This window comes from Ambystoma mexicanum, chromosome 14 (assembly GCF_040938575.1).
Source record: "Ambystoma mexicanum isolate Mex_15411 chromosome 14, UKY_AmexF1_1, whole genome shotgun sequence".
NCBI lineage: Eukaryota > Metazoa > Chordata > Amphibia > Caudata > Ambystomatidae > Ambystoma > Ambystoma mexicanum.
Window position 1 is genome coordinate 220,679,734 of NC_090940.1, and position 26,351 is coordinate 220,706,084.

General features: G+C 48.0%; 1 protein-coding gene across 1 annotated transcript in view; it reads right to left on the bottom strand.

The window, feature by feature from the left end:
* MAP4K5 (mitogen-activated protein kinase kinase kinase kinase 5) overlaps positions 1-26,351 on the bottom strand; it is a 1,870,683-nt gene that overhangs the window by 694,621 nt on the left and 1,149,711 nt on the right. The window contains exons 23-24 of the mRNA XM_069638985.1: positions 12,784-12,844; positions 5,388-5,390 (exon numbers count right to left, since the gene is read on the bottom strand). Of these exons, the coding sequence (XP_069495086.1) occupies positions 5,388-5,390; positions 12,784-12,844 (64 nt within the window). The remainder of the gene's footprint in view (positions 1-5,387; positions 5,391-12,783; positions 12,845-26,351) is intronic.

A 26,351-nucleotide genomic window follows, 5' to 3' on the forward strand; every position in this document is an offset into this window, starting at 1 on the left:
AGGGCCTTCACCTTGGGGGGAGGGTCCGAGCCTCGCTCCCCCTCTGCCGGAGTCTTCGAGATCGACCGGGGCCTCTCCAGAAGCTTTGCCGGGTTCTCGGACTTCCTCTTACCCGAGCCAGAGCGTTGGCTCGTGGTTGATGGCGCCGGGGAGGGTACGCCCTGCCTGGCAGCCAAGGAGCCCGACCGTTCGGCGCTCCCGCGGCCCGCCGACTCGCAGTGTTTAGCCTTTGTTGGGCCCCCGTCGCCGAAGCACCCTCACAGGACTTAGAAGACAGTTCGGACTTCTTCTTCTTCTTCTCGCCTGGTGGGCTCTTACCTTCCAGCCAGTTGGCGAGACGGAGGTGGCGATCCTTCATGGTCCGCTCCGACATGTTTCCACAAAACGCGCAGTCCTTTTCCTTGTGCGTCTTGCCCTCATGGAGACAGTAGAGGCATAACGAATGCTCGACCTCCTTGAAAATGTTCTGAAGCTGGCATCCAGGGCAGGTCCTGAATAGCTGCCTGGGCGTCGAGCTCCCTTTCTCCTGGGCCATGTCCGGGATAGGCCTCGGAACTTCTGGAATCCTCCAAAAGCGTAACTCGACGAAATCTTCACCCTTGAGGGGCGTAGAAAACTCCGAAACGGATCCCCGTTGATCGGAAGTAGAAACGGTGGAGCTTGAGGCTCTTTTAACCGAAAAAATTAGAAAATCTCCTGAAAAAAGCGCGAAAACGCAGCAAAAGCCCAAGAGCTAAGCACAAGGACTCCCAACACTTGAACATGCGGTAAAAATCTGAGGATGGCTGCCAAGGGAGGGGCTTAGGGAGAGGGCAGTCATTGGCTGGGGGCAGTATGACCCAGAGACCAGTGATTGGTTACTACTGAGAAAGACAGATCAGAAACGAAACTGATACTGATTTTTTCTATACCGAGGATAACCGGCCTGACGACGGGAAATATTCATGAGCATGTGAATCCATGCCAGACCCCATGCTGGAGAAACTTAGTGTCTCTCCCAAAACTCTATAGTCTGAGAGGTTGGCACGCACCACCTTCAGTGATGTGCCAAAGGGGTACTTTGTATCCCCCTTCTCTCTGTTCCTGTGACATTTTAGTCACAGACAATCATCTAGTTATGGCTCATGGCAGAGGACGTGTTCTACCAACTGTTGTGTATTTTTTATACCTCAGGCTATGTCCATATACTCGGTAGTGCACAATAGGGGCACCCAAGTACCAACCTGGGGCCTCCCCCTTTTTTTTTCGCCATTACTAGCATGGTTGTTCTTGGTTAGCCCTTCTACCATTCTGGGAGGGGGAGGTCTGTGTGTGTGTTTTGCCTTTGGCATGAACCAGCAGGTATCCCATTTTAGGCTCCAGAGTGTCTAGGCTGGCAGGAAGTGGGCGAGGAGTCTTCCACCACCCTTGTACTTTGTCTGCCAGTGTGTCTGAATGGGTCAAGCTCCCACAGGGGGTTTGGCTGTCCTGATTGGACAACCAAATGGCCCTTTCTGTAAAATGCTGAGAGAGATTGCAGAGGAGTGTGTGCTGGAACTGTATTAAAGGTGAGGCTTCTGGAGAGTAAAGTAGGTCGACCACAGGAAACAGAAGTAACTGAAGAAGAAGACTACCAGAGAATCCTGCAGACCCTTTGCAAGACCGTGAAGCGACCACTGCTGTCCTGCCCTGTTTTCTATGCGACAGAGGAGCTCCTAAGAGGAGGGCTCCTTCCCTTTGGCTGGTGGGAATAACCAGTTCCCTAGACAAACTTTGAAACAAGCCATCTACCGAGGTCCTATGAGCTTCCAGAGCTGCAGAACCCCAATACCAGGAGACCTGCTGCCCTTTTTGAGTGCATCGTCGTGGAAAGGCTGAATCCCTCCAGATCTTTGCTCAGCCCGTAAGGACACTCCAGAGTGCCAATTCAACTCACCCAGACCCCCTAAACCAGAGTGTAGTACCGCAGGAAGAGAAGAAGACTGACCAGCCGATCTGTGTCTTTTTGTTGGTGCAGCTGAAAAGGTGCCAAAACCTCAGAGTGAACCAAGACGTTGCTGAAAGTCGTGCTACAGGTCCTCCCTCGTGACTGCTGCTGAGAGACACCATCCATTGTCCTGCCTTTCGTCACCAGACCAAGGAATCCAAAGGTCGGGTCCAGAGCTGCCACACCGCGGAGGAGCCAACACACTTTCTTTAAACCGAAGGTACTGTGGGGAAAAAGGTATTGCTTACCTGATTCCAAGAAGTCGATCCAGAGCATTGGAGTGCACGTAGAGGTGTCCAGGGCAACCCCCCCTCTTACCTCTGACCCAAGCTGCTGTTTGTACCCCCTTCTCGAGTCCGTTTTTAGGTCTCATTTGTTAGTTGCTAACTTGCTGCTTCAATAACTTTAGACACTGGAAGAAATCTGCAGGAACTCTTCATTATTCGCTGTTTGTTAAGACTTCAAGCCCTCTCTGAACTGCCGTTAACTAGGGTTGCGTTTTTGGACTTAAAAGACTTGAAAGGTAAAGAAACTGTCTCTAGAACCTTGAACTAAGCTTGTTTTGCACTAAGAACTTATTTTCCTCCATTTAAATTACTTTCCTATTTGTGTTTGCAGAGTAAATGCATTACTGTATGACTTGTTGAAAACCGCACAAGTGCGCAATTACCGAAAATACGATAACCTTGTCTTTTCCCTTTCTAACGTTGCTACAAATGTAAACACAAACGAACATAAAAGTGAAAGTGCCCTTTGAAGTTTATTATCTAGTATTCCTAAGTGTTCTACTGTAAACGTCTGAAGTATTTAAAGTGATTCTGGTGTAAATATAATAAATATGACATGCATTACTTACCGTAAAAGCATTTCTGATGATTGTATCTGCTTAGATTCACATGCTGTGCATATGGTCCGACATCCAGTGGTAACCGCGGAGTATTGCATCTTGTCTTTCGGGGGACCGAAAGGGGACGTCGGCATAGGCGTGTCTGTAACACTATCCCTATCGTGACGTGTGTAGTACCCAAAATCCCTCACGCGCCGAGGTCCCGCTGATTGTATTTTTTCTGCCATGAGGGAGCCCAAGGCTATAGTGAGTGAGAACATGAAGAGAGAAAGTAGTAAGAAGTCTATGTTCCTTCCACCCCGAGCAGGGAGGGCGCATGTGAATCTAAGCAGATACAATCATCAGAAATGCTTTTACAGTAAGTAATGCATGTCTTCTGATGCTTGTTAATCTGTATAGAATCACATGCTGTGCATAGACTAGCGAGCAGTACCCGGAGTTGGAGGTGGGTTGTGAGAAGGAACAGTAGAAAAAAGATGTCTTAGTACTGCTTGTCCCACCTGAGAATCAGACCTAGAACGAGTGTCTAGGCAATAGTGTTTTGTAAAGGCGTGTACAGAACTCCAGGTTGCCGCTTTGCAAATGGACTCTAGGGGAACATTTGCAATGAATGCTATGGATGCCCCAGTGCCTTGAGTAGAATGTGCTCCAGGCTTGAAGGGCAGTTCTCTCTTTGCAAGAGTGTAACATAGTGTGATGCATTTGACAATCCACGTTGATATTGCTGATTTAGAGACAGGGTCCCCTTCTCTACCAGCTGCCACTGAAACAAAAAATTGTTTAATTTTCCTCAGTGGTTTAGTTCTATCCATGTAGAACATGACTGCCCTGCGCACATCTAGTGTGTGAAGGCTTCTTTCGGCCATGTTAGTACGTCTCTGGAAGAACGTGGGTAGTTCGATTGACTGGTTCACATGGAACTTTGAAATAAATTTTGGCGCAAATCTGGGATGAGTGCGCAGAACTACTTTATCTTTGTGGACTGTAACAAAGGGGTCCAAGACCGAGAGGGCCTGTAGTTCGCTAACTCTTCTGATAGAAGTGATAGCTACTAGAAAGGCTGTCTTGTAAGTCAGGTCTTTCAGACTAGCTTTATGCATAGGCTCAAAAGGGGATCCCATGACCCTAGTTAAAAACACATTTAGATCCCACCCAGGGGCTGGGTGAGTGATGGGGGGATAAATTCTTTTAACCCCTTCCATAAAGGTTTTAATCACAGGTATTTTCCACCACGACACCTTCTGCTGTGACGTGGTGTAGGCTGACAACGCCGCTAGGTGAACCTTTAAGGAATTGAAGACTAACCCAGAGTCCAACAGATGGGTTAGATATAACACAATGTGTGAAGGCGAACAATCGGTGGGATTGACGCCTTTGGAACTGCACCAAATGACAAAACGTTTCCATTTGCTGGCATAGCAATAACGTGTGTTAGGCTTTCTTGCCTCCCTCAGTATGTCCATGCATCTTTGAGGGAGTTGCAGATGTCCAAACTCTATGACTTCAGGAGCCAGGCTGCTAAGTTCAGAGTTTGTGGGTATGGGTGCAGAGTCTCCCCCCTGTCCTGAGACAACATGTTGTACGGGCAGGGCAGCTTGACTGGTGGGGAGAGGGGCATTTCCATCAGTGCGCGAACCAGGGTTGGCGGTCCCACATGGGAGCCACCAGAATCATGGTGACTGGTTCCTGGTGCATCTTGTGCACTATCTTGTTCAGAAGGGGAGTCGGGGGGAAAAGCGTTAACAAATTTCCCCGACCAAGTTATCCAAAGACCGTTCTCCTTGGATCGGTTCTGGGGGTACCTGTAGGGATAATCTGGGCATTGGGCGTTCTCCTGAGTAGCCAACAAGTCGATCTCTGGAAACCCCCATTCTGCGAAGACGTTGGATAGAATGTCTTCGTGTAGACGCCATTCGTATTCTTCTGGCAGAGGAACATCTCTGCTGAGTACGTCTGCCAGAAGATTGAGTTCCCCTGGTACATGTTGGGATATCAGGAACATCTTGTGTTTGAGAGCCCATATCCAGATGTTTTGGGACAGCTTGGATAGCCCTGGAGAGTGAGTGCCCCCCTGCTTGTTCAGATAATACATTTCTGTTGTGCGATCGGTTAGGACCAGCACTGTCTTCCCTTGCAGTTGCTCCTGAAAGGCCTTCAATGCTTTGAACACTGCTAGTAGCTCCAGTAGGTTTATATGGTTGGACGCTACCTGAGGGGACCACATTCCGTGCGCTGTCTGTTGAAGCAGGTGAGCCCCCCACCCTGTGAGAGAAGCGTCTGTTGTGAAAGTGGCTTCCACTGCAGGGGTGGTGAAGGTTTTCCCCTTCAAGAGGTTCTCCCTCGACCACCACTGCAGAGAGAGAACGATGGCTGGCGAGACAAACTAAAAGATCTTCCCATTGTCTGCTGACACCACTGGCTGTTGAGCCATTCCTGCATGGGACGCATGTGCAGCCGCGCGTGGGGGCCCAAGTATATGCATGACGCCATCATCCCTAGCAAACGCATAGCTTTGCGTACCGTCACCTTCCGACTGGCTACATACTGAGGAACTTGAGAGAGCATGTTCTGAACCCTCTCGCTGGAAGGGAAGACTAGACGGTCTTCCGTGCGAATGAAAGCCCCCAGGAACTGTTTTACTTGGCTGGGGACTAAGCTGGATTTCTTTTTGTTGATAGAAAATCCTAGGCTGAACAGTAGGTATACTGTCTTTTGGGTGTTCGAAAAACAAACGTCGAACAAGTCCCCCTTGATGAGCCAATCGTCGAGGTTAGGGTAAACTGGAACTGAAAGTCTGCGCAGGTGTGCTGCTGCCACTGCCAGGACCTAGGTAAACACCTGTGGCGCCGAAGCTATGCCGAAGGGGAGTACCTTGAACTTGTAGTGTTTGTCCTGAATCACGAACCTTAGGAATTTTCTGTGTGCTGGCAGCATTGAAATATGAAAGTATGCATCTTTCCTATCCAATGTTGTCATGAAGTGCCCTTGTTTTAGCAATGGGATCACCTCTTTAAGTGTTACCATGCGAAACGTCTGGGGCTTTATGAACTTGTTCGCTGGGCGCAGGTCTAGAACAGGACGCATGGTGAGATCCTTTTTGGGTACAAGGAAGTATATTGAATAAATACCCTCGTTTACCTGAAGAATCTGGACGGCTTCTATGGCGTCCTTTCCCAGCAGCGCCTCCACCTCTTGGACCAGGATCTGCAGATGTTCCGGTGAAAGGTGTCGATGTTTCGGCGGTCTGAACTGTGGGGGTCGGGCGAATTCCACGCAATAACCGTGGGCGACCGTCTCTAATACCCACTGGGCTGAAGTTATCCCCTTCCATGCCTTGAGGAAAGATGTTAATCGCCCCCCGACCAGGGAGACATGGGAGGGCACCTGAACTTGGTGGTCATTTCTGAGCCGAGGTTGACGCACCTCTGGAATTGGAGCCTCTGCCTCTATTCTTTCCGCGCTTCTGACCCCTCTGGGGGTAGTAAGTGGGGCTTGCAGCCAGTTGACTTGCGTTGAAGTTGCCCGTGCCGAAATTATTTTGAGCGGCGCGTGCTTGTCCTCGAAAGGACCGCTGAGAATTGTTGCCCCTCTGAAGAGGGTTTTTGGGAAATTTGGTGCAGAGACTTAATAGTCTCATGCTCCTTCTTGGCTGTCTCCAATGCATCGTCTACCGCCTTCCCGAAGAGGGTGGACTCTTCTATGGGTTTATTGATGATGGATGTCTGGGTCTCAGGCCTGAAACCCGACGTGCGCAGCCACGCCTGTCTCTTTAGGAGAGTACCTGTTAGGCAGAAACCTGTGCAGTTCCCTCTGGGACAGGTGTTTGGCAGTAAACCCACTTGGTAGCAGTCTGTACCACACAGATTCACTTGGTAGCTGTGGCTGAGCAGTCAGACTTCCCCTCAAGAAGAGTTAGGCAGTATACAGAGTATTCACAATAGGTCAAGAGAACACAATAGAACAAGTAAACACTGACCAGGGCTTGGTGTAAAAGAGATATAATTATTTATTTAAAACCACATCTAGAAAAACACACAGGCACTAATAGTAAGCAATTCAAAAACACAATCACTAAAAGATATACACATATAAAAGATATACACTCCCTTAAAAGAATATTAGACAAGTCTTAAGTAAAGCCCCACTTATTTTCAGACAGCGGTGAGCGCTTAACGTAGATGGCACTCTAATAATTAGTTTTAAAAGGGAGAGAAAAGCAGAGAATAAATTGAAACAGATCCCAACACTTTTTCACAAACACAAGAGAGGAAAGCAAAGTAACACCGTGAATTCAGAGTCAGTAGGCCGGATCCGCTTTAAGAGGATCAAAACAAAATGTGTCCAAGGTCACACGGTTGCAGTGCACAAGAGTCTTGTAACGGTTCAAAAAGGAGTTGGACCAAAGAAAGGGACCAGTTAGAGGGTCAAGGCAGCCAGCCCAGTCCAGAAGGTTAAGGGGTTATTATTACCTTGTAGTAATCTTTAGAAAGGGAGGCCTGGCGGACATGGTACCTTAAAGTGGTGAGAACACTCCAGCGGGGGCAGTTGTCCCTGGCAGCGGATGCAAGTCAGTGCTTCGTCCGGGGGAAGACAGGATCTCGTCGGGGAGGAAGACAGGAGTCCGTTGCACTGCCAGGGAAGAAACCAGCCGCAGAGTTTCTCAGGTACAAGGAGTGGTCCGTTGATTTGCGGTTCAGTGGTAAGTGGCTATCCGGCTGCCGGGGTGCTTGGCATGGGCAGTTCGACCACAAACCGGTCTGGGGTGCGAAGAAAAAAAGGTAAACTGGTTGTGCCCACCAGTCAGGGGAAGAAGCCTCTCCAGCCGGGAGATCTTCTCTGTCGTCGGGAAGTGGTGAGTCGGTTCCGCAGGGCTCCACCGGTGGTGTTGTCGTGGTAGGTCGGCTCAGCTTCTCCCTCGTCGGATTCTCAGGTCCTGTGGCGACTTCTGACGTTCCAGTCCCCAAAGCCCTGCTTTTATGCAGCATACCCCCATTCACTCAGCCTAGCTGTCAATCAAACATGCTAAGTGGTGAGCCGGCCGGCTCACCACTTGGGCCAATCACACAAGAGTGTGACTTGAGTTACCAAGGTAACTCAGTCCAGGGTGCCTAAACCCCCTCCCACACTCCCTGTGGTACCCAGACAGAGTGGCACCACTTTTGGAGGCTTCTGTGGAGAAGCCCGCCAAAAAGTGGAACAAAGGGCTCGACTTGGGTTGGAGTCACAGAAGAGAACACAAACGCCATTTTAGAATCGAGTCCTGGCAAAAAATACCAACCGGCGATTTAATATTAATTAAATAAACCGGCGGTATGTTCGAGACTATGAGAATTAAATAATTAAAGTTGGTAGCCTCGAACAATGGGAAAATCCCATAGGGATATATTCGCGGTCGAATATAAAAAGTAGTTTCCACTGCCACCAGCCAAAACTCGATCAGGGAGGACGAAGACCTGCCCCCTCGACTAACAGACCCAGGGGCAATCGAATTGCCCCGACCAGTACGTCCACAATATGATGGTTTGTACTGGTTTCTGTTAATAATTTGGGACTAGTAAAGCCAATGGTGACAGTAGTCAGTCCCAGGGTATAGAGTTTATGGTGGGGTGTCACTATGACACTCCTGTGTTACTGCACGGAGGGTGCTGTGTAACACACATAGTAAAAACACATGAGACCCTATGGAGTAAAGGACCCCATAGCCCATAAAACACATTAACAGTCAAAGGAACACCATGAATCATGTCCAAGAGTGGGAAAAAAGAGTCTCACTCTTGGCAGGAGAAAAAAACAAACTCCAGAAATCCAGCAAAGCTGCTGGGGGACTCACTAGGTTAGGAAATTCAGCCTAAAGAGAGAATTCTCCCTAACAGTACCCTGTGCGAGAGACAGCGGAGTCCAGGGTATTCTTTACAACATTTTGATTGGCAAGTTTACCCTCCGAGACAATGGCGAGAAGCTTGGCTCTGGTTGGTTTCCGGAACCTCCTGGAGGCCTTCCTGGAGTAGGTTCAATTGGGCGTCGACGTAGCTTGCCAGTAACGTTGTGTTATTGGCAATCCGGATGGTATAAGCAGCCGCCAACGTGACCCGTTTGCCTAAGGCATACAACCTTTTGGACTCCTTGTCCGGGGGTGACTCTCCCGTGGCAAAGGGGAACCCCTTCACTCTTGTGAGTGTTGGTCACCACCAGCGAGTCTGGGATTGCGTGCCCTTTGATGTAAAGCGGGTCGGTGGGGGAGGGCCGGAAGAGTTTGACCCTTGGGTTCACAGCCCTCGTCTGAGCGGGTGTGAGTAAAGAAGGGTCCAGCCGTCTCTTTACAGAGCTCAAGAGAGGGATAGACTGGCTAGCCGGAGGCTTGTCATTAATAATGTTTTCCGCGAAATCCTGTTCAGGCAATGCCTCAATCGTGGTAATTTTAAAGAATTCCGCTGCTTGTTTCAACGTGTTGTTGAAAACCATTTAATCATCCACCGGGGGAGCCTGCCTAACCAGTGTGGATGGGGGAGAGTCGAGGCAAACGATATCAGAATTGTGATCGTCCTGCTGGGTGTCCTCCCAGTTGTCCTTTGCGTCTCGCTCTTCCCCATAATTGTCCAGAAAAGAAGTCTCCTCTTCTTCTGTATAGATGTCTCTATACGTGTCCTTCTGGACGACATCTTGATATTCAACATAGTGTTGAACATCTAGGTGTTGGGCAACTTGTGTATGAGGGTTAGGGTCTACCCGAGCTTTTTTCGGCAGAGGTTGATCAGAAGCACCGAAAACCTGCTGCAGCCGATCCATATATCCCTCAAATTGCTCTGTGGTCCACTTGGATGACCCAAATGGACCCAGCTGAGCAGGAACCGGATCCTCTGCCCTAAGGCGTTCAGAAGATCTCCTCAGGGTGCTTGAGAGGGGTACCTGGCTCTCTTCGTAAGAGTCCTCAGGATCGTCTTCCAAAACCGTGGAAAACCTTTCGGCGGATTGGCCAATAACTGTGGGCGAAACCGGTACTAGGCCCACCGCCATAGCAATCCTGTTGACGCTCTTACTGATAATAACCGAATCTTCGGGGGACAAAGCCTCCGATGATGGCTTCCCGGGTAGAGGCCTAGTTAGAGGCCTACTTGTAGTTTTCGGGCCTGCACGGGCCTTGGAAACCTTGAAAGTCATCGAAGTTTCTTGTTCAGAAACTTCGGCGTGTGTAGTTTGGGGAGTAGCACCTTTGTTAAGTTTATTAAGCACAGTCGTCATGCGCTGCTGCGGATGTGGGGAAGGCTTCGGATCAGATCGATCCGATGGCGCTTGCGCCTCCTTCGACATCGTCGAGGAGGGCGCTTGGGTTGTGTGTTTTGTGTGGTGGGATTGTACGCCCCTGTCACCGGGTGTGGCCCCTGTAGCAAGACCGGAGTCGAGCCTGGAAGGGTCGGGGACGGGCGTGGCGGCTCTAGAATCGTCCGCCTCAAGGTCGACAACGTCCGCGTTGGACGTTTGGTCATCCGATGTACCCATGTCACTCTCGGCTGGTGTCGCGGCACGGGAGGGAGGCTCCACGCGTGATATACCGTATGCGGCCCACCGCTTCAAGCGGCGCTCCTTAAGGGATTAGGTTTAGGAGTTTATACACCGAACACCGCTTTAGTGCCCTAGGGGGAGACAAGCGTACACGAAGTGTGCTCGTCTTTCCACAGATATCTGAGCCTTCACAGAGGGCAGAATCTAAATGGAGTCCTTCCCATAGCAGAAGGGAAGGGTGACCAGACCAAAAAGGAAAGAAGTGGAAAAGAGGAAAGACATCATAGCAGTATGGCAAACCCCGAGCCCACTCTCCCTACTGTGTAGGCCGGCCAGAAGGCCCGACCACGTGGATGTCCGAACGCCGGATCTTAGGTGCCGGAATCCACAGCCGTAGACGGTTCCCCCGTAGTCTTCGTCGAAGATGTTCTTAATAGACGAAGTGACTTAACGGGGATTAAACCGACAATTCGGTAAGATAAACAATGTCTCATGACGAGCTCCGCTATAGGGCGACCAGTTAACTGGGCGGAAAAAAAACAATCTGAGGGACCTCGGCACGTGAGGGATTTTGGGTACTACACACGTCACGATAGGGATAGTGTTTCAGACACGCTTATGCCGACGTCCCCTTTCGGTCCCCCGAAAGACAAGATGCAATACTCCACGGTTACCACTGGATGTGGGACCATATGCACAGCATGTGATTCTAAGCAGATTAACAAGCATCAGAAATATTTTTTACATAAAATATATGTGTAACTGCTTCTTTGTTGTGCCTGTCTAGCTAAGATTCAGAGTACGTACCAACAGCTCACATCTTCCTCTTAAAATATGCCTGACTGCTCTGCCACACTACTAAGGTTCTGAGCTAGTACTGACTGTTACTAAGAGTTGGGGATCTACAAACCACTGGGATAGCTTACTAGAGTCTGACTACCAGTAGGACTTTAGGAAAACTCCCCTAACAGGGGGAAACCCCGAACTCTGCAGGTAGGCCTGCCTGTGCATGACCTTAGCCGACCCAATAGCCCTGCCCATACAATACATAATGTCCAGGCCCGATTGCAAGCTTTGGCAGGCTACCTCCTTGCTGTCCCCCACTAAGTGCAGAAAACCTTCCTGCATTTCCCCTTCCGTGATGTGTTCTGCTGCTTCCTGAATCGCCCTCCAAAGGCTGTGCCTATACTTTGCAAAGGCTCATGAAGCCTTTACCGTAGTGTGAGCTGACACATTTTTGAGATCTCCCCTTGTGGGTTTGTATTTCATTGTCAACTCCGAGTCCACTGGAGCAGGCATTTCTCGCTCAGTGGGTGGACCTGTGTCAAGAATATTTGTGAGTTTGTATGCTGACAACGGTTTTGCAGGGGCACACAAGGCATCACAACCACTCTTCATCTTTCAACAATGGGCATTCGCATTGCCTGCTGCGTGTCCAAGTCGGGAGAGGTATCTGATGAGGCAGCCGTAGAGGTGGAAAGATGGGCAAGTCCAGAAATTCCCAGTACCACGTTCTCCTCGCCCAGTCCGGGGCGATCAGGATCATGGTCACTTGGAACCTCCTCAATCTCCTCAGAACCCACAGGATGACAGGAATCGTCGGGAAGGCATAGTGGAGGCCGAACACCCACTCTACTAAGAATGCATCTTACCTGATTTGTGCCTAGGCACCACACGCAGATCTCGTGCGGGTCGGTCAGAGACCTCTTATAGTAGCAGTCAATGTACCTCTTGAAACCCGATGGTTTGGGAGTAGAAATCTTTTGCAAAACGTTGAATTGGAAACAAATGGAAAAAACAGTGAGAATACTCTCACGAGAGCCGTTCCTCGAGCAGCGATTTGATCGCATGGAAAAAAGGAACTGAGGTACAGGGGCCTAGTGACGTAGTATATGTGCAACTACCGATGTTGCGTCCTGAGTCGATGTCATGTCCTGAGTCGACAATCGCTGCATCGAGTCAAAATGGAGCCATGGCTGAGTCGAGGCGCAATACGCCGCCCGTCTAAATGTTTTTCAAGCAGCTGACGTTGGAAGGGATATCCACCTGATATGGAATCTGCGGGAGAAAGCAATCCATTGAATATTACAGTTTATAACTATTACTTCTGCCACCTTTACCCATTCTGTTCTCTTCCTAAGGAGCCCTACCTTAATCAGGATCACGCGGACCATAAAAGTAACTATGTGTGGTTAACACATGTGAAAGGGAAAAACAAAAGCAGAATTATCTACATATGAATTATGGCACGTGCAGAGGCACACTGACATTTCATCCCAATGGATTTAATGATTAATCAAATCTACACAATAATAACTGCATGCTAATGCTTTGTAGCATTACTTCTATATGTGTAGTGCTAATTAATATTATTGAAACTTGCAGTGTTTCAAACATCTTCCTAGACTGTAATGTAGTTTATCCACTAATGCCATTTTATCTTAAAATATATTACAGGTAGTATACAGACCTGACAGCGACATCAATGTGTTATTAATCACATACAACCAGGTGCACCTTCGAGGAAATACCTAGAAAAACAGTAACATATATTATCCACAGGATAAAAATTAGGACAAAACTAAAAACAAAGGCTGTTGAGAACCTGTTGATTTCTGGTCCCAACACACTATTTTTAACATTAATTTGTGAAATGCTGCACAAGACATATTCTTGTCAACCTAACAGTTTGTTTATGAAACTAGTGTACTGCATTGTGATTAAACAAAATAGAAAGTCCAAAGCCACCACAAACATACAAGTTACACCCCGCTGTAGCACGTCAACGAAAACCATGACTCATGAAGTTGAGTTAACATCCTTGTTTTATGTACAAGATACAGGTTGGATAAAAGCCTGCAGGAACAAGGGGTTTAAACCCATCCTGGGTCTTTGTCTAAATCAACAATGTCAGGACAGGTCAAATGAAATGCAAGGGTGTTCTCCATGGTAGGGATGTTGGTCTCTCCCAGGTAAAATGCAGTTTTAGGGATATAGTGCACAGTTGCTTTTGGATCATGCTATAGTCTCAGGGACATAGCACCCGGCCGATTCTTTGTCACAAGACCTTCACAGAGGTATAGCACCCGGATCTCCATTTGTGATTCATATGAAGAAAGTTTCTGGCACACTTCTTCCTGCTGTAGGTTTTAATTGTCCCAATTCACTATGAGGGTTTGGGTCCCCCTTCGCTCACACTAAAGGGCTCCATCTCTCTCTCCCATTAAGGCATACAGTGGCCTTCCTCCTATGTGGGATATCTTGCCTCTTACTACCTTTTAGAAAGGATATGGTGCATTTCTGAAACAGGTGATTTATCTTGCCCTCTTTCTCTTAAGCATTCTAGTACCCTTGTGACTCTAATGTATATGTGCCCTTCAAACCAACAGGTAGGTTCATGGTTTAACAGGTCAAGGGAGCCACAGCTCGGGAGCTCTCCTCTCAGATGCTATTCCAGCTGCGAGATGTGCAGAACATGGTCCTTTCTGGGCTTCAGTCCCTAGAAACACCTGTGTACAGGCGTGTTATAAATGACTTATCATATCATACCATATCATGCTCCTGGAATGCTCTTGCTCCTTCAAGTCCTGGCTCTTCCCCCATCTCCTGTTGGTTTCTATCCCCCCTCGTTTCTGCTTCCTCTACTCCTTGCTCTCCTCTCTACGTTACTGGTGGCTCTCCTGCTCCCATACCTACTGCTCCACCATGGTTCCAGCCATACCTTTTAGAATGCACAGAACAGAAATATCAACTTTCTTTTAGCCCACACTCTGACAAACATTAGACCACAATTAATTTGTCACTTGTTGGCTTCATTAGAGATGTTTACAACCATGGCCAACACCAAGATAGAAGGGAAACATGTAATCCTAAAAGGAAACTCAATCTTTCAATCTAACTGGGTGGTGTCCCTCCCCAGTAAAGAAAATGTTCTCAAAATGGTGTGCATTCCTATCACGGGGTACCTTTTAGGAAGGATTTCCAAAAGCAGCACTGGGGTGGATTTTTGAAGGCCACCCTATTATGGTTAACATGGAAGACACAGAGTTTATCCAACCACAAACAAGGTAGGTAGCAGTGCGTCGAGGCTTATTAGTCTCAGGAAGGGTGCAAGAGTAGTCTAGTGAATTCAAGTTAGAGAGGTAAGTATTCAAAAATTAAATATTTTATTAGGCCTTAAAATACACAATAAGCAAGTAAAACATATGGTCAAACATTGTCACACCAACACTATTTAACAGACATATACATTCACCCATAGGAGAAATAGAATAGCATTTCATTCATTGATCAATGATACACAGGTAAGCACTCAGATGCATTAGAAATAGAACACTTCAGGATAATCATAGAACAGCTTGCCTAGCTCTTATAAAGCCCACCCTTACGATGAGTTGGGGCCTGGGGCCCAAAGGTCACGGGTTCCAAAGTAGATACTTCACAGGTAGGTTTATTACGAGAAGAGTGATGCCCGTGTTAATATTATTAAGAGTCATACATTAAGATAAAGTTCAGGTAAGTAAACTTGTTCAAGCCCAGTCCTTAGGCTAGTCCTACGAAGGGATCCTTGACAAGGCCTCCACCGACCAAAGCCATGGAAGAGTGATTTAGGAACAGGACCTTTCGCCCATGTAACACTATGTAGGACAGAAACCGGTATTTTAATTTAGCCCACTGACTTCGATTTCTCCAGGGACCAATTTATTTATTTATTTCAATTTCTATGAAGCGCCACACACCCATGGGCCTCACAGCGCACGAGGAAACAAGGACAGACAGCAAAAGAGATCTCAGGGGTAAGCAGGGGGGGACCAGGAGGAAACGGGTAGTAAAGTTCAGTCAGGGTTCTGGTTGAAGAGTAGACGCGAAGCAGAAACAAGGTACGCAAGTGGGCAGAAAGGTTCCTGGGACCTGAAGTGGTGGTGGCAGAGGGTAAGGTGCAACGTATACTCCAAGCAGAGGGAGAGGCGCAAGTTATATCCTGAGAACGGGGTCTGAGACCCACATACAGAGACTTTACAAAATAAGGTCACATATCGTAATACTTGGCAGGTGAAACCCGAGTTTACCAGAACAAAGATTTGCAGAAAACAGGCGAGTCTGGGACTTGTACCCACAAGTCAGTTATCTATTTTCAGAAGTCAAAGTGCCTGGTGAAGGATAAACCAGGGTGACTGTGTTTGAAGGAAAATTTACCAACAGTAGTACTTGGCTGGCGAGTAAATCAAGTCTATTTAAAGAAGATGTAAAGGGAGCAGGCAAGTTGAAGACTCCCATTCACACATCAATTCTGAATTATCATAGTCTCAGTACCCGGGTGTAGAGTAAAACCATAAACTGGGCAGAAGAGAAAATGGAAGAAACCATTACCTTGATAAAAGTTGTGAACATTTACGTTTCATAACCACAGGACGTGGAAGAGGAGCACTAAGGTTGACTGTGAATGTAAGAAGAAGGAAACAAGGTGAAGAGAAGCATTCCGTGAGAGGTTTTGGCTACAAGGAACACATCCAAAGAAGAAGAGAGTCCCAGTACCTGGAAGAAGCATAAACCAGGTTAGCTGTGAAAAAGAGAAGAAGTGAAGCCAGGGGAAAAGGAAACACTTCAACCTTTTGTGAAATGGGAAGCAAAAGTAAACAAGGGAAAGACTTTTTTGACAATTTTATTTATTGCTCAATTATTTATTGGTCACTTATTAGGCGGTTATACAATTAGCAAAAATGTTTCAAAGCGCCCGCAGGACAAGGGTGGGGACAGGGGAAGGTAGACAATGAATTACAGCAAGGTTAAATAATTGCATTAATAGTACAAACAAATAATGAGAATAAAGGAAAGGGGAGACAAACCTACTATGCCTTGTGAGTGTTCAGAACGTTCAAGTGCGGAGGGGGAAGGGGTGAAGGATAAGGTGCTTTGAAGCTCATGGAGAAGTGCTCAGGGTAAGGGCAAACCACCCATAGGTAGGGTGAGCCCAAGTAAATGCAGCAGAAAGACAGCGGCTGGGATGAGAGATGTGGGGGGTCAAGGCCCAGAGGACACATAAGGTCACGCTGCTGTAAGATTAGCAGGGAAGAGAGGAGCAGAAGTCAGAGGTAAAGGGAAAGGTCTTCAGGCTTTTTCGGAACTTAAGGAGGTCTTGCTCAAGATGCAGAGGGTGAGGGAGGCTGTTCCACAGAGGGAGCCAGCTTAGGAAAGTGACTGCCCACTAGCTCTCTGTTCAGCAAAGCGCTTACCACGCAGGGAGTTGGTGCCAGAGGAACGGAGAAGTCTAGAAGGAGAGTATTTGGTCAGGAAATATTGAAGATAGAGTGGTCACCTGCCCCAGATAGCCTTGTATATGATACAGAGGGATTTGAATGTAATCCATGCTGAGACAGGGAGCTAGTGAAAGCTTTGTTGGGCAGGAGAGATAAGGCCCCTGGGCTTGAGGCCGAGGATAAGTCTTGCTGCCCTCTTCTGGGTTAGCTGGAGGGGTCGCAGGGTGGAGGAAGGAAGATTAAGGGGGAGGCTATTGCAGTCGTCTAGCCTGGAGAAAACCAGAGCATGCGTAACATTGAGTCTCTGAGGGAAGGTGAGGAAGGGTAGAGTCCCTTTGAGAAGGAAGAGCCCAAAGTGGGACTTCTTGACAAAGTTCTGAATATGAGGGATGAAGGAAAGGGAGGAGTTGAAGATTACTCCAAAATTCCTAGGTACAGTGGAGGGGGTCGGGTGGGCATGGACGAAGGCCAGAGGGCAGGGAAGAAGTATGGTGCAGGGGGCCCAATAGGGAGAATCTCTGTTATGCTGGCATTGAGGCACAGGTCATTGGCAGTGAACCAGGCCTGGATGGCAGAGAGGTAGGCAGGGATGAAGGAGGGTGCAAGGGAGTCAGAGGGAAGTTTGAAGAAAAGTTGTATATCGTCAGCATAGGAAGCACTGGAAGTTGAGGGAGAAGGAGGAAATAAATCGTGCCAGCAGAGAAAGGTATATGTTAAAGAGCTAGGGTGAAAGAATGGATCCCTGGGGGACGCCACAGGTAGCAGAGGAGGAGATAGAGCCCAGAATGGTTTTGGAGAAACGGTCAGTTAGGAAGGAGGTAAGCCAGTCCAGTGCCCGCTCCGAGATGCCAAGGGTCTTATGGAGCCTTTTTTTGAGGATGGAATGATTTACTGTGTCAAATGCAGAAGATAGATCAAGAGGGATCAGGACAGCAGGGGAGTAGGAGTCAAGAGATGCAAGCAATTCTTCACAGGTGCTAAGAAGAGCAGTTTCCGTGCCTCTGGACGCTCGGAATCCAGACTGGTGTTCATGTAGGCCGCCAACTGTTAGGCAGAAACCTGTGCAGTTCCCTCTGGGACCACTGCAAAAGATTTAAGACTACAGGTGTTTTGGCAGTAAACCCACTTGGTAGCAGTCTGCACCACACAGATTCACTTGGTAGCTGTGGCTGAGCAGTCAGACTTCCCTCAAGAAGAGTTAGGCAGTATACAGAGTATTCACAATAGGTCAAGAGCACACAATAGAACAAGTAAACACTGACCAGGGCTTGGTGTAAAAGAGATATAATTATTTATTTAAAACCACATCTAGAAAAACACACAGGCACTAATAGTAAGCAATTCAAAAAAACGGTCACTAAAAGATATACACTCCCTTAAAAGAATAGTAGACAAGTCTTAAGTAAAGCCCCACTTATTTTCAGACAGCGGTGAGCGCTTAACGTAGATGGCACTCTAATAGTTCGTTTTAAAAAGGGAGAGAAAAGCAGAGAACAATTTGAAACAGATCCCAACAATTTTACAAGAACATAAGAGAGGAAGGCAAGGTAAAACCGTGAATTCAGAGTCAGTAGGCCGGATCCGCTTTAAGAGGATCGAAACGAAATGTGTCCAAGGTCACACGGTTGCAGTGCACAAAAGTCTTGTAATGGTTCAAAAAGGAGTTGGACCAAAGAAAGGGACCAGTTAGAGGGTCAAGGCAGCCAGCCCAGTCCAGAAGGTTAAGGAGTTATTATTACCTTGTAGCAATCTTTAGAAAGGAAGGCCTGGCGGACACGGTACCTTAAAGTGGTGAGAACACTCCAGCAGGGGCCGTTGTTCCTGGCAGCGGATGCAAGTCGGTGTTTCGTCCGGGGAAAGAGAGGATCTCGTCGTGGAGGAAGACAGGAGTCCGTTGCACTGCCAGGGAAGAAACCAGCCGCAGAGTTTCTCAGGTACAAGGAGCGGTCCGTTGATTTGTGGTTCAGTGGTGAGTGGCTATCCGGCCGCCCGGGTGCTTGGCACGGGCAGTTCGACCACAAACCGGTCTGGGGTGCGAAGAAAGAAAGGTAAACTGGTTGTGCCCACCAGTCAGGGGAAGAAGCCTCTCCAGCCAGGAGATCTTCTCTGTCGTTGGGAAGTGGTGAGTCGGTTCTGCAGGGCTCCACCGGTGGTGTCGTCTTATTAGGTTGGCTCAGCTTCTCCCTCGTCGGATTCTCAGGTCCTGTGGAGACTTCTGAAGTTGCAGTCCCCAAAACCCTGATTTTATGCAGCATACCTCCATTCACTCAGCATAGCTGTCAATCAAACATGCTAAGTGGTGAGCCGGCCGGCTCACCACTTGGGCCAATCACACAAGAGTGCGACTTGAGTTACCAAGGTAACTCAGTCCAGGGTGCCTAAACCCCCTCCCACACTCCCTGTGGTACCCAGACAGAGTGGCACCACTTTTGGAGGCTTCTGTGGAGAAGCCCGCCAAAAAGTGGAACAAAGGGCTCGACTTGGGTTGGAGTCACAGAAGAGAACACAAATGCCATTTTAGAATCGAGTTTTGGCAAAAAATACCAACCGGAGAATTAATATTAATTAAATAAACCGGCGGTATGTTCAAGGCTATGAGAATTAAATAATTAAAGTTGGTAGCCTCGCAAAATGGAAAAATCCCATAGGGAAATTGTTGGAGTGACTTGTGGGATGTGAGTTGAGAGATCACTTCTCCAAATAGCATTTCTATTCTGGGAGAGGCAGCTCTAGTATGGTGTCATAGAATGTTGCTCACTGGATTGCTTGTTGTGGGATAATAAAGGTTCTAACTTTGTCAGTTGGAGAGAGAGCTGGAGGAGAAGGGACTCTCCATGTTGGGGGTTTTCTCATACTGTTATATACTTAAATAAACCTTAAGAACCTCTTACCTGGCTGCTCCTGCATCTTTATAACAATGGCGACGAGGATGGGATGCAGTGCCTTAAGTGGTTGAGCGAGAGAAGACCCCCGGCAGCCAGTCGTCCTGTTCAGCCCCAAAGGCCGCCCAGCATCCCCGGAGAGGAGGCCGCCGAGACTGTCCCCACAGCCCCGGAACTCGGGTGGAAAAGGAGCGGCCACCTCATCCCAGGCAGCCGGAGCTGCGATTCGCCCTGGGCTGCTCCGCATCATCTGTGCGTTGAGCGGGCCTAGCGCGGATGATAGGAAGATCACCGAAGTCCGATCGTCGGCGTGGAGAGTGAAGCAGCGACCTGCAGCGACACTGCGCCCGACCCCGTTGAGGAGAGAAAGCGGCCCGCCCAGCTGACAGGAGCCGTGAGTTGCCGCGGGCTGCTCCGCATTGCCGATGCGTTGAGCGGCCCGTCATCCAGACCCTGTGGGGCTGCTCCGCGTCACCTGCGTGTTGAGCGGCTCCCGTAGTGTGGGTTGGGACGCCGTCAGGTACGTTGTTTGTGACCACGGGAAGTCACGAAGCTGCAAAGCGGGAGCGAGCGGGCTGCAACAAGATCAGAGGTGCAGCGAAGGTGGTTGCTCCGCCCCACTCCTGCGCCGAGCAGTCGCCCACTCTCGCACGTCTAGGAGGGCGGTGAGCGCCCACCAAGCATCAGTATTTCATCCAAGTGAGTGCTGCTTGTGTCGTGCAAGATCCTACGCGGGACGCATTCCACAGTTGATCGACCTGAAGAAGGAGGAACCCATATTAACCTGATTACCGTAGTTCGTGTTAAAGAAGGGCAAGCTACGTCAGTAGGCATCAAGTCACTACCGTAACCAGTGTTATGGGGGGGTACATGAAAATTGATTCAGCTTTTGTGTTGTGACAATGACTGAGTTGTTTGAGAGGGCAGTAGCTGGATTGTAACAGCATAAAGATACAGGCTAGAAGAGAAGAGTATTGTGAGTGCAAAGGCGGTACCAGATCTTTAAATACGAGTGAGACATAGGAGAAGAGAAACACCACTCTTAACTGGAAGTGTGATTTAAGACATGGCAGCATTGCCCGGCATATCTGGACCACCCACGTTTATGCCTACGCCAGGGGCGGCAAAAATTGCTTGGCCCCAATGGCACAAGGGATTCATGCATTATATGAAGGCGGCAGGAGGGACAGCATATTCCAGCGAAAGGAAGTTAGCCTTATTGCTGCATTTCTTAGGTTACGAGGGCCAAAGAATTTTTGAGACTCTCCCTCATTTAACAAGTGATGGAAGCGGAGATGAGCTGAATGATTTCGAGGCGGCTCTGATGAGACTGGACAAACATTTCACCCCAAAAAGGAGCACGATCTTAGAACGTTACAACTTCCGCATGCGCGTACAAGCCCATGGGGAGTCCGTTGAAGACTATGTGACTGCCCTCCGTCATTTGGCTCTGACATGCAAGTTTCAGGGGAGCTTTGACGAGCACATACGTGATCAATTCATGACGCATTGCAGGTCAAATAAGATACGCGAGGAACTGTGGTTGAAGGACGAGCCGAACTTGGACGAGGTACTGGACCTGGCGAAACGAGTAGAACATTCCCTGGCGTGCGTCGCCAAGTTATCAAAGACCGAGGGAGGAGATCCTAAAGAAGCCAAGTCGGAAGTATTGAAGGTGAATGAAGGAAAGAACAAGAAGAAGGGAAGAAACAAACAAAGGGAGAGGAATATTGTAGAAGAAAGAAGAAGTCAAGAGTTGACGCAGAGAGAAGATAAAAAGGATGAGAGATTGTGTTATAGATGTGCCAGTGCAACTCATTTTGCATCTTCAGTAGTGTGTCCAGGGCGGAAGGCGGTATGCAATAAGTGCAAGAGGAGAGGACACTTTGCGACGTGTTGCAAGAACTATCAGTTTGGGCAAATGAATCAGAGAAAGGTCCTATATGTGAATGAAGAGGAGGAAGGGAGGTCATCGGAAGATGACACCGTGCTGGCATTGCAAAATGTTATTGTGAACACGGTCAATGTTGTTGGTGGGGATAATGTACTAGATGATTGTGAGCGTCCGTATGCTGTTTTGACCGTAAATGGGTGTAAGGTGTCGATGATGGCTGACTCGGGATCAAAGATCACTTTGATATCAAAGTCTGCGTTTGAGGATGAAATGAAAGGAGCACTGTCGGCGTTGTCGACACCGGACATTTGTCCAGGGGGGTACAACGAAGACAAAATTGAGCTGCTAGGGTATGTCTGGAGCAAATTTGAATTTAAAGGGCGATGTTGTGAAGGGAAGGTGTATGTGACTAAGAAAGGTCAATCCTTGTTAGGGTGGAGAGAGCAGAAGAATTTGGGAATCAGATTGGATCCCAACCAACCTGATCAAGTATTGCAAGTGTCAGAGGCGTGTTCGTCGTATGGCAAGTATGTGAGGGAGCATGAAAAGGTATTTGATGAGACGTTAGGGAGAGTGAAAGGGTTTCAACACCAGATATTGTTGAAAAGAGGCAGTGTCCCTACCGTAGCGAAACTCAGGCCCGTCCCTTTTGCTTTAAGGGACAAGGTAAAAAAAGAATTGGAGAAACTTCTCAAGTCAGGTGTGATTGAGAGAGCTGGGGGAGTTGAGTGGGTTTCCCCGGTCGTCATTGTGAAGAAAAGTTCAGGAGATCTGAGGCTGTGCGTTGATATGCGCGAGCTGAATAAGTGTGTGTTGGTGGATAGACATCCACTACCAAACATGGGTGAATTATTAACCATGGTGGGTGGAGGGAAGTACTTTTCTAAACTGGATATGACATCAGCATATCATCAGGTGGAGTTGGAGGAGGGATGTAGAAAAGTTACGGCGTTTGTGACACACGAAGGAGTGTTTCAGTTTAGGAGGATGCCCTTCGGGTTAGCTTCCGCTTCATCAGTGTTCCAGAAAATCATGGATCGCTTGTTGAAGGGGATTAGGGGTGTGTTCTGTTTTCAGGACGATGTGTTGGTCAGTGGAGTGACATTGGAGGAACATGATAGGAATTTGTGTAAGGTGTTGAAAATATTCAAGGAAAGAGGAATCACTCTTAAGGAAGAAAAGTGTAAATTTGCAGTGACTAAAGTGGATTATTTGGGACATGAGGTGTCAGGGGATGGTATCAGACCCAAGGAAGAGATGGTAAATGCCATAAAGAGAATAGAAAGGCCCATCGATAAGAGTGAACTACGCTCTTTTCTGGGAATGACGGAGTTTTATCAGAAGTTTGTGATGAATTACGCTGATAAAATACATGAGATGAGGAAGATTTTGAGAAAGGGTGCTGAATTTGAGTGGAATAGTCAGTGTGAGGCGGAATTCAATGGCATAAAAGAGGAGATAAATTTAGCCCAACCATTAGGTTGTTTTGACACAAGAAAGACATCTGTCATCACAGTGGATGCCAGTGGATGTGGTCTAGGTGCCGTGTTGTCTCAGAGACTAGAGGACGGGTCCGAGGAGATAATAGCTCACGCCTCAAGGGGCCTCAAGGGAGCGGAAGTGAGATATTCTGTTCTCGAGAAGGAGGCATTAGCATGTTTCTGGGCGGTGGAGAGATTCAAAAACTTTGTGTGGGGTGTTGAGTTCGTAATTCGTACTGATCATAAACCGCTAAAGGCCATATTTGAGAACAAGGGCCTTGATAAGGTTTCTCGCAGGGTGGCAGGATGGGTCACCAGAATGCAAACGCATTGTTTCAAGATGGAGGTTATTCCTGGGAAGGAAAATATATTGGCTGACAATTTATCAAGGATGAGAGTAATTGATAATGACGTTGTGGAAGATGAAGATTTGGAATTAGTGTTCGTTAATACAGATGGTATTGTGACTAAGCAGGAGTGGTTGGAAGGGATGAGGAGCGATGAGAATATGAATAAAATAATTCCATATGTTGTTTCTGCCGCATGGCCCAACAAAGCGGACATGGCGGAGGGCGCGAGACCGTATTGGGAAGTGAAGAATGAATTATCGGTCATTGGCGGGATATTGTTCAGATGGGGAAGAGCTGTGGTTCCGGTTGGACTGAGGAAAAGAGTGATAGAGCTGGCACATAGTGGTCACATAGGAATTACCAAAACCAAAGGGGTGTTGAGGGAAGATTATTGGTGGCCGGGTTTTGACAGGGAAATAGAAAATTGTTTAGAAAACTGTCAGTTTTGTGTCAAGAGTGGGAAGGGATCAGTGGCTAAGAAGCAACCATTTGTAGATGTGGGCCTTCCGTCCAGGATATGGAGTGATCTTGCCATGGATATCCTGGGTCCTGTGGAATTGGGATATGGACGTGGAAGGTTCATAGTCTTGGTGGTGGATCTGTTCTCGAGGTGGGTGAATTATAAAATTGTGAGAGATGTCACTGGAGAAACCATGATAATGACTTTGCAGGAGATATTTTCCAATGAAGGTTTGCCGGAAAGTTTATTGACAGACAATGGTCCCCAATTTGTAGGGGGGAATTTTACAAGCTACTTAAAGAAATGTGGAGTGCATCACAAAAGGACTTCATTATATCATCCCGAATCTAACGGTGTAGTTGAGAGGATGAACAGGTGTGTGATGGAGAGTGTTCGCATGGGGGAGGAATGTGGTTTGGATAAATTGGCTGTGATACAGAATAGAATCTGGGCCCTAAGAATGGCGCCTCATTCCACGACAGGATTGTGCCCATTTGAGCTTATGAGGGGCAGGAAGCCATATTCCATGGCGTGTCCGCCGTGGCTGGGTAGAAGTAGAGAAACCGATTTGGTTGTTGATGAGGTAAGGAAGTCATTGATGAGGAAGAAATCTGAATGGGTGGCGCGTGAGAACCTGAAGAGAGGTAAGAAAGAATTGCGCGTAGAGTGTGGAGATTGGGTCAGGATCAAGAAAGGAATTGTAAAAAAAAAGGGGGATTCCCTGTATTCGGATCCAATCAGAGTTGTGGCGGTCATGAAGGGAGCCGTACGTGTGACCGGAGGGCAAGTATGGAATAAGAGTAGAATTGCGGTGGTTAAGAGAGGGTATGTGTAGTATGTGCCGAAAACTAGAAATATAAAATTGAATGGGTTATTGAGGTCACCGTTGTGAGATCTTGAGATTGTGTTATATAAGCGAATTAAAAAAAAAAAGGGGGAGATGTGTTGGAGTGACTTGTGGGATGTGAGTTGAGAGATCACTTCTCCAAATAGCATTTCTATTCTGGGAGAGGCAGCTCTAGTATGGTGTCATAGAATGTTGCTCACTGGATTGCTTGTTGTGGGATAATAAAGGTTCTAACTTTGTCAGTTGGAGAGAGAGCTGGAGGAGAAGGGACTCTCCATGTTGGGGGTTTTCTCATACTGTTATATACTTAAATAAACCTTAAGAACCTCTTACCTGGCTGCTCCTGCATCTTTATAACAGAAATATTCACGGTTGAATATAAAAAGTAGTTTCCACTGCCACCAGCCAAAACACAATCAGGGGGGACGGAGACGTGCCCCCTCGACTAACAGACCCCAGGGCAATAGAATTGCCCCGACCAGTACGTCCACAATATGATGGCTTGTACTGGTTTCTGTTAATAATTTGGGTCTAGTAAAGCCAATGGTGACTTTACATGCCCTGGAAGACAGTAGTCAGTCCCAGGGTATGGAGTCTATGGTGGGGTGTCAGAATGACACCCCTGTGTTACTGCACGGAGGGTGCTGTGTAACACACATAGCAAAAATACATGAGACCTTATGTATAAGACACATTACCAAAGGAATACCATAAATCATGTCCAAGAGTGGGAGAAAAAGAGTCTCACTCTTGGCAGGAGGAAAAAAACAAACTCCACAAATCCAGCAAAGCTGCTGGGGGACTCACTAGGTTAGGAAATTCAGCCTAAAGAGAGAATTCTCCCTAACACCAACAAGTTCGGTATGAGAGTTGAGTTGGGGAGGGGCAGCTTCTCAAGCAGTTTTCCCAGGAAGGGGTGATGGAAATGGGGCAGTTGTTGGGTGGGCAGGAAGGGTCTGCAGGGTTTTTTTTAAGTACGGGGCACACAAGGGAATGCTTGAGGGAATATGGAAAAGAACCAGTAGCAAAGGAGTGGTTGCAGAGATCAGCCAGTGCAGGGGCGAGAGACATGATATTTTCCGTGATGTTTCTGCAAGAGCAAGGAGCAACATGTTTGGATGAGACCTTCATGGAGTTGACAACTCTGGCGACTCCTTCAGGGGAGACAGGAGTGGAGGAGGGTGAATGGTAGGGGGCATGAAGGGGGAGGGTTGAGTTGGGAGAGTGCGTGACAAGGCTGTTCAGTATGTCCTGGGTTTTGGAAGTGAAGTGAGAGGCGAGTCCATTGCAGAGTGCCTGGGAAGCAGTAGGGGCAGAAGATGCTGTGGATGGGTTGGCAAGTTCCCTGCAGATTTTGAAGAGTTCAGTCGTGTTGTTGGATGCATTGGACATTCGTGCCTGAATGGGAGCTCTTTTACTGGCACGGATGGAGAGTCTGTAGTGTCTCTGGATCAGGCCGCACGCCAGTTTGTCAGAGGGTGAGCCTGAAGTGTGCCACTTCCATTCAGCAGCCATGCAATTACATTTTTGGTCTGCAAGATCAGAGTCCTACCAGGTGTTACGCTTGGAGGCAGGTTTCAGGCGGATCCTCATGACTTGGACAAGGATGTCAAGGGTGCTAGTGATGGACAGAATCAGCATAAAAGTCTGCGTTGGGTGGGCAAGGGGGAATAAAGGTGGAAGAAAAGGTGGCAGCTGCCACTCCTTTCATCAGATGGATGTTCGTGAACGAGATTGGCAGAGCTTTATGAAGGGTTGTTACAGGGCCATAGGGACCCAAGTGGGAGGTGAGGAGAGAGTGGTCAGACCAGGAGAGAGGGGAGAAGAGAGTGAGATTAGCGTGGATGATGGCATCTAGCGTGTGTTC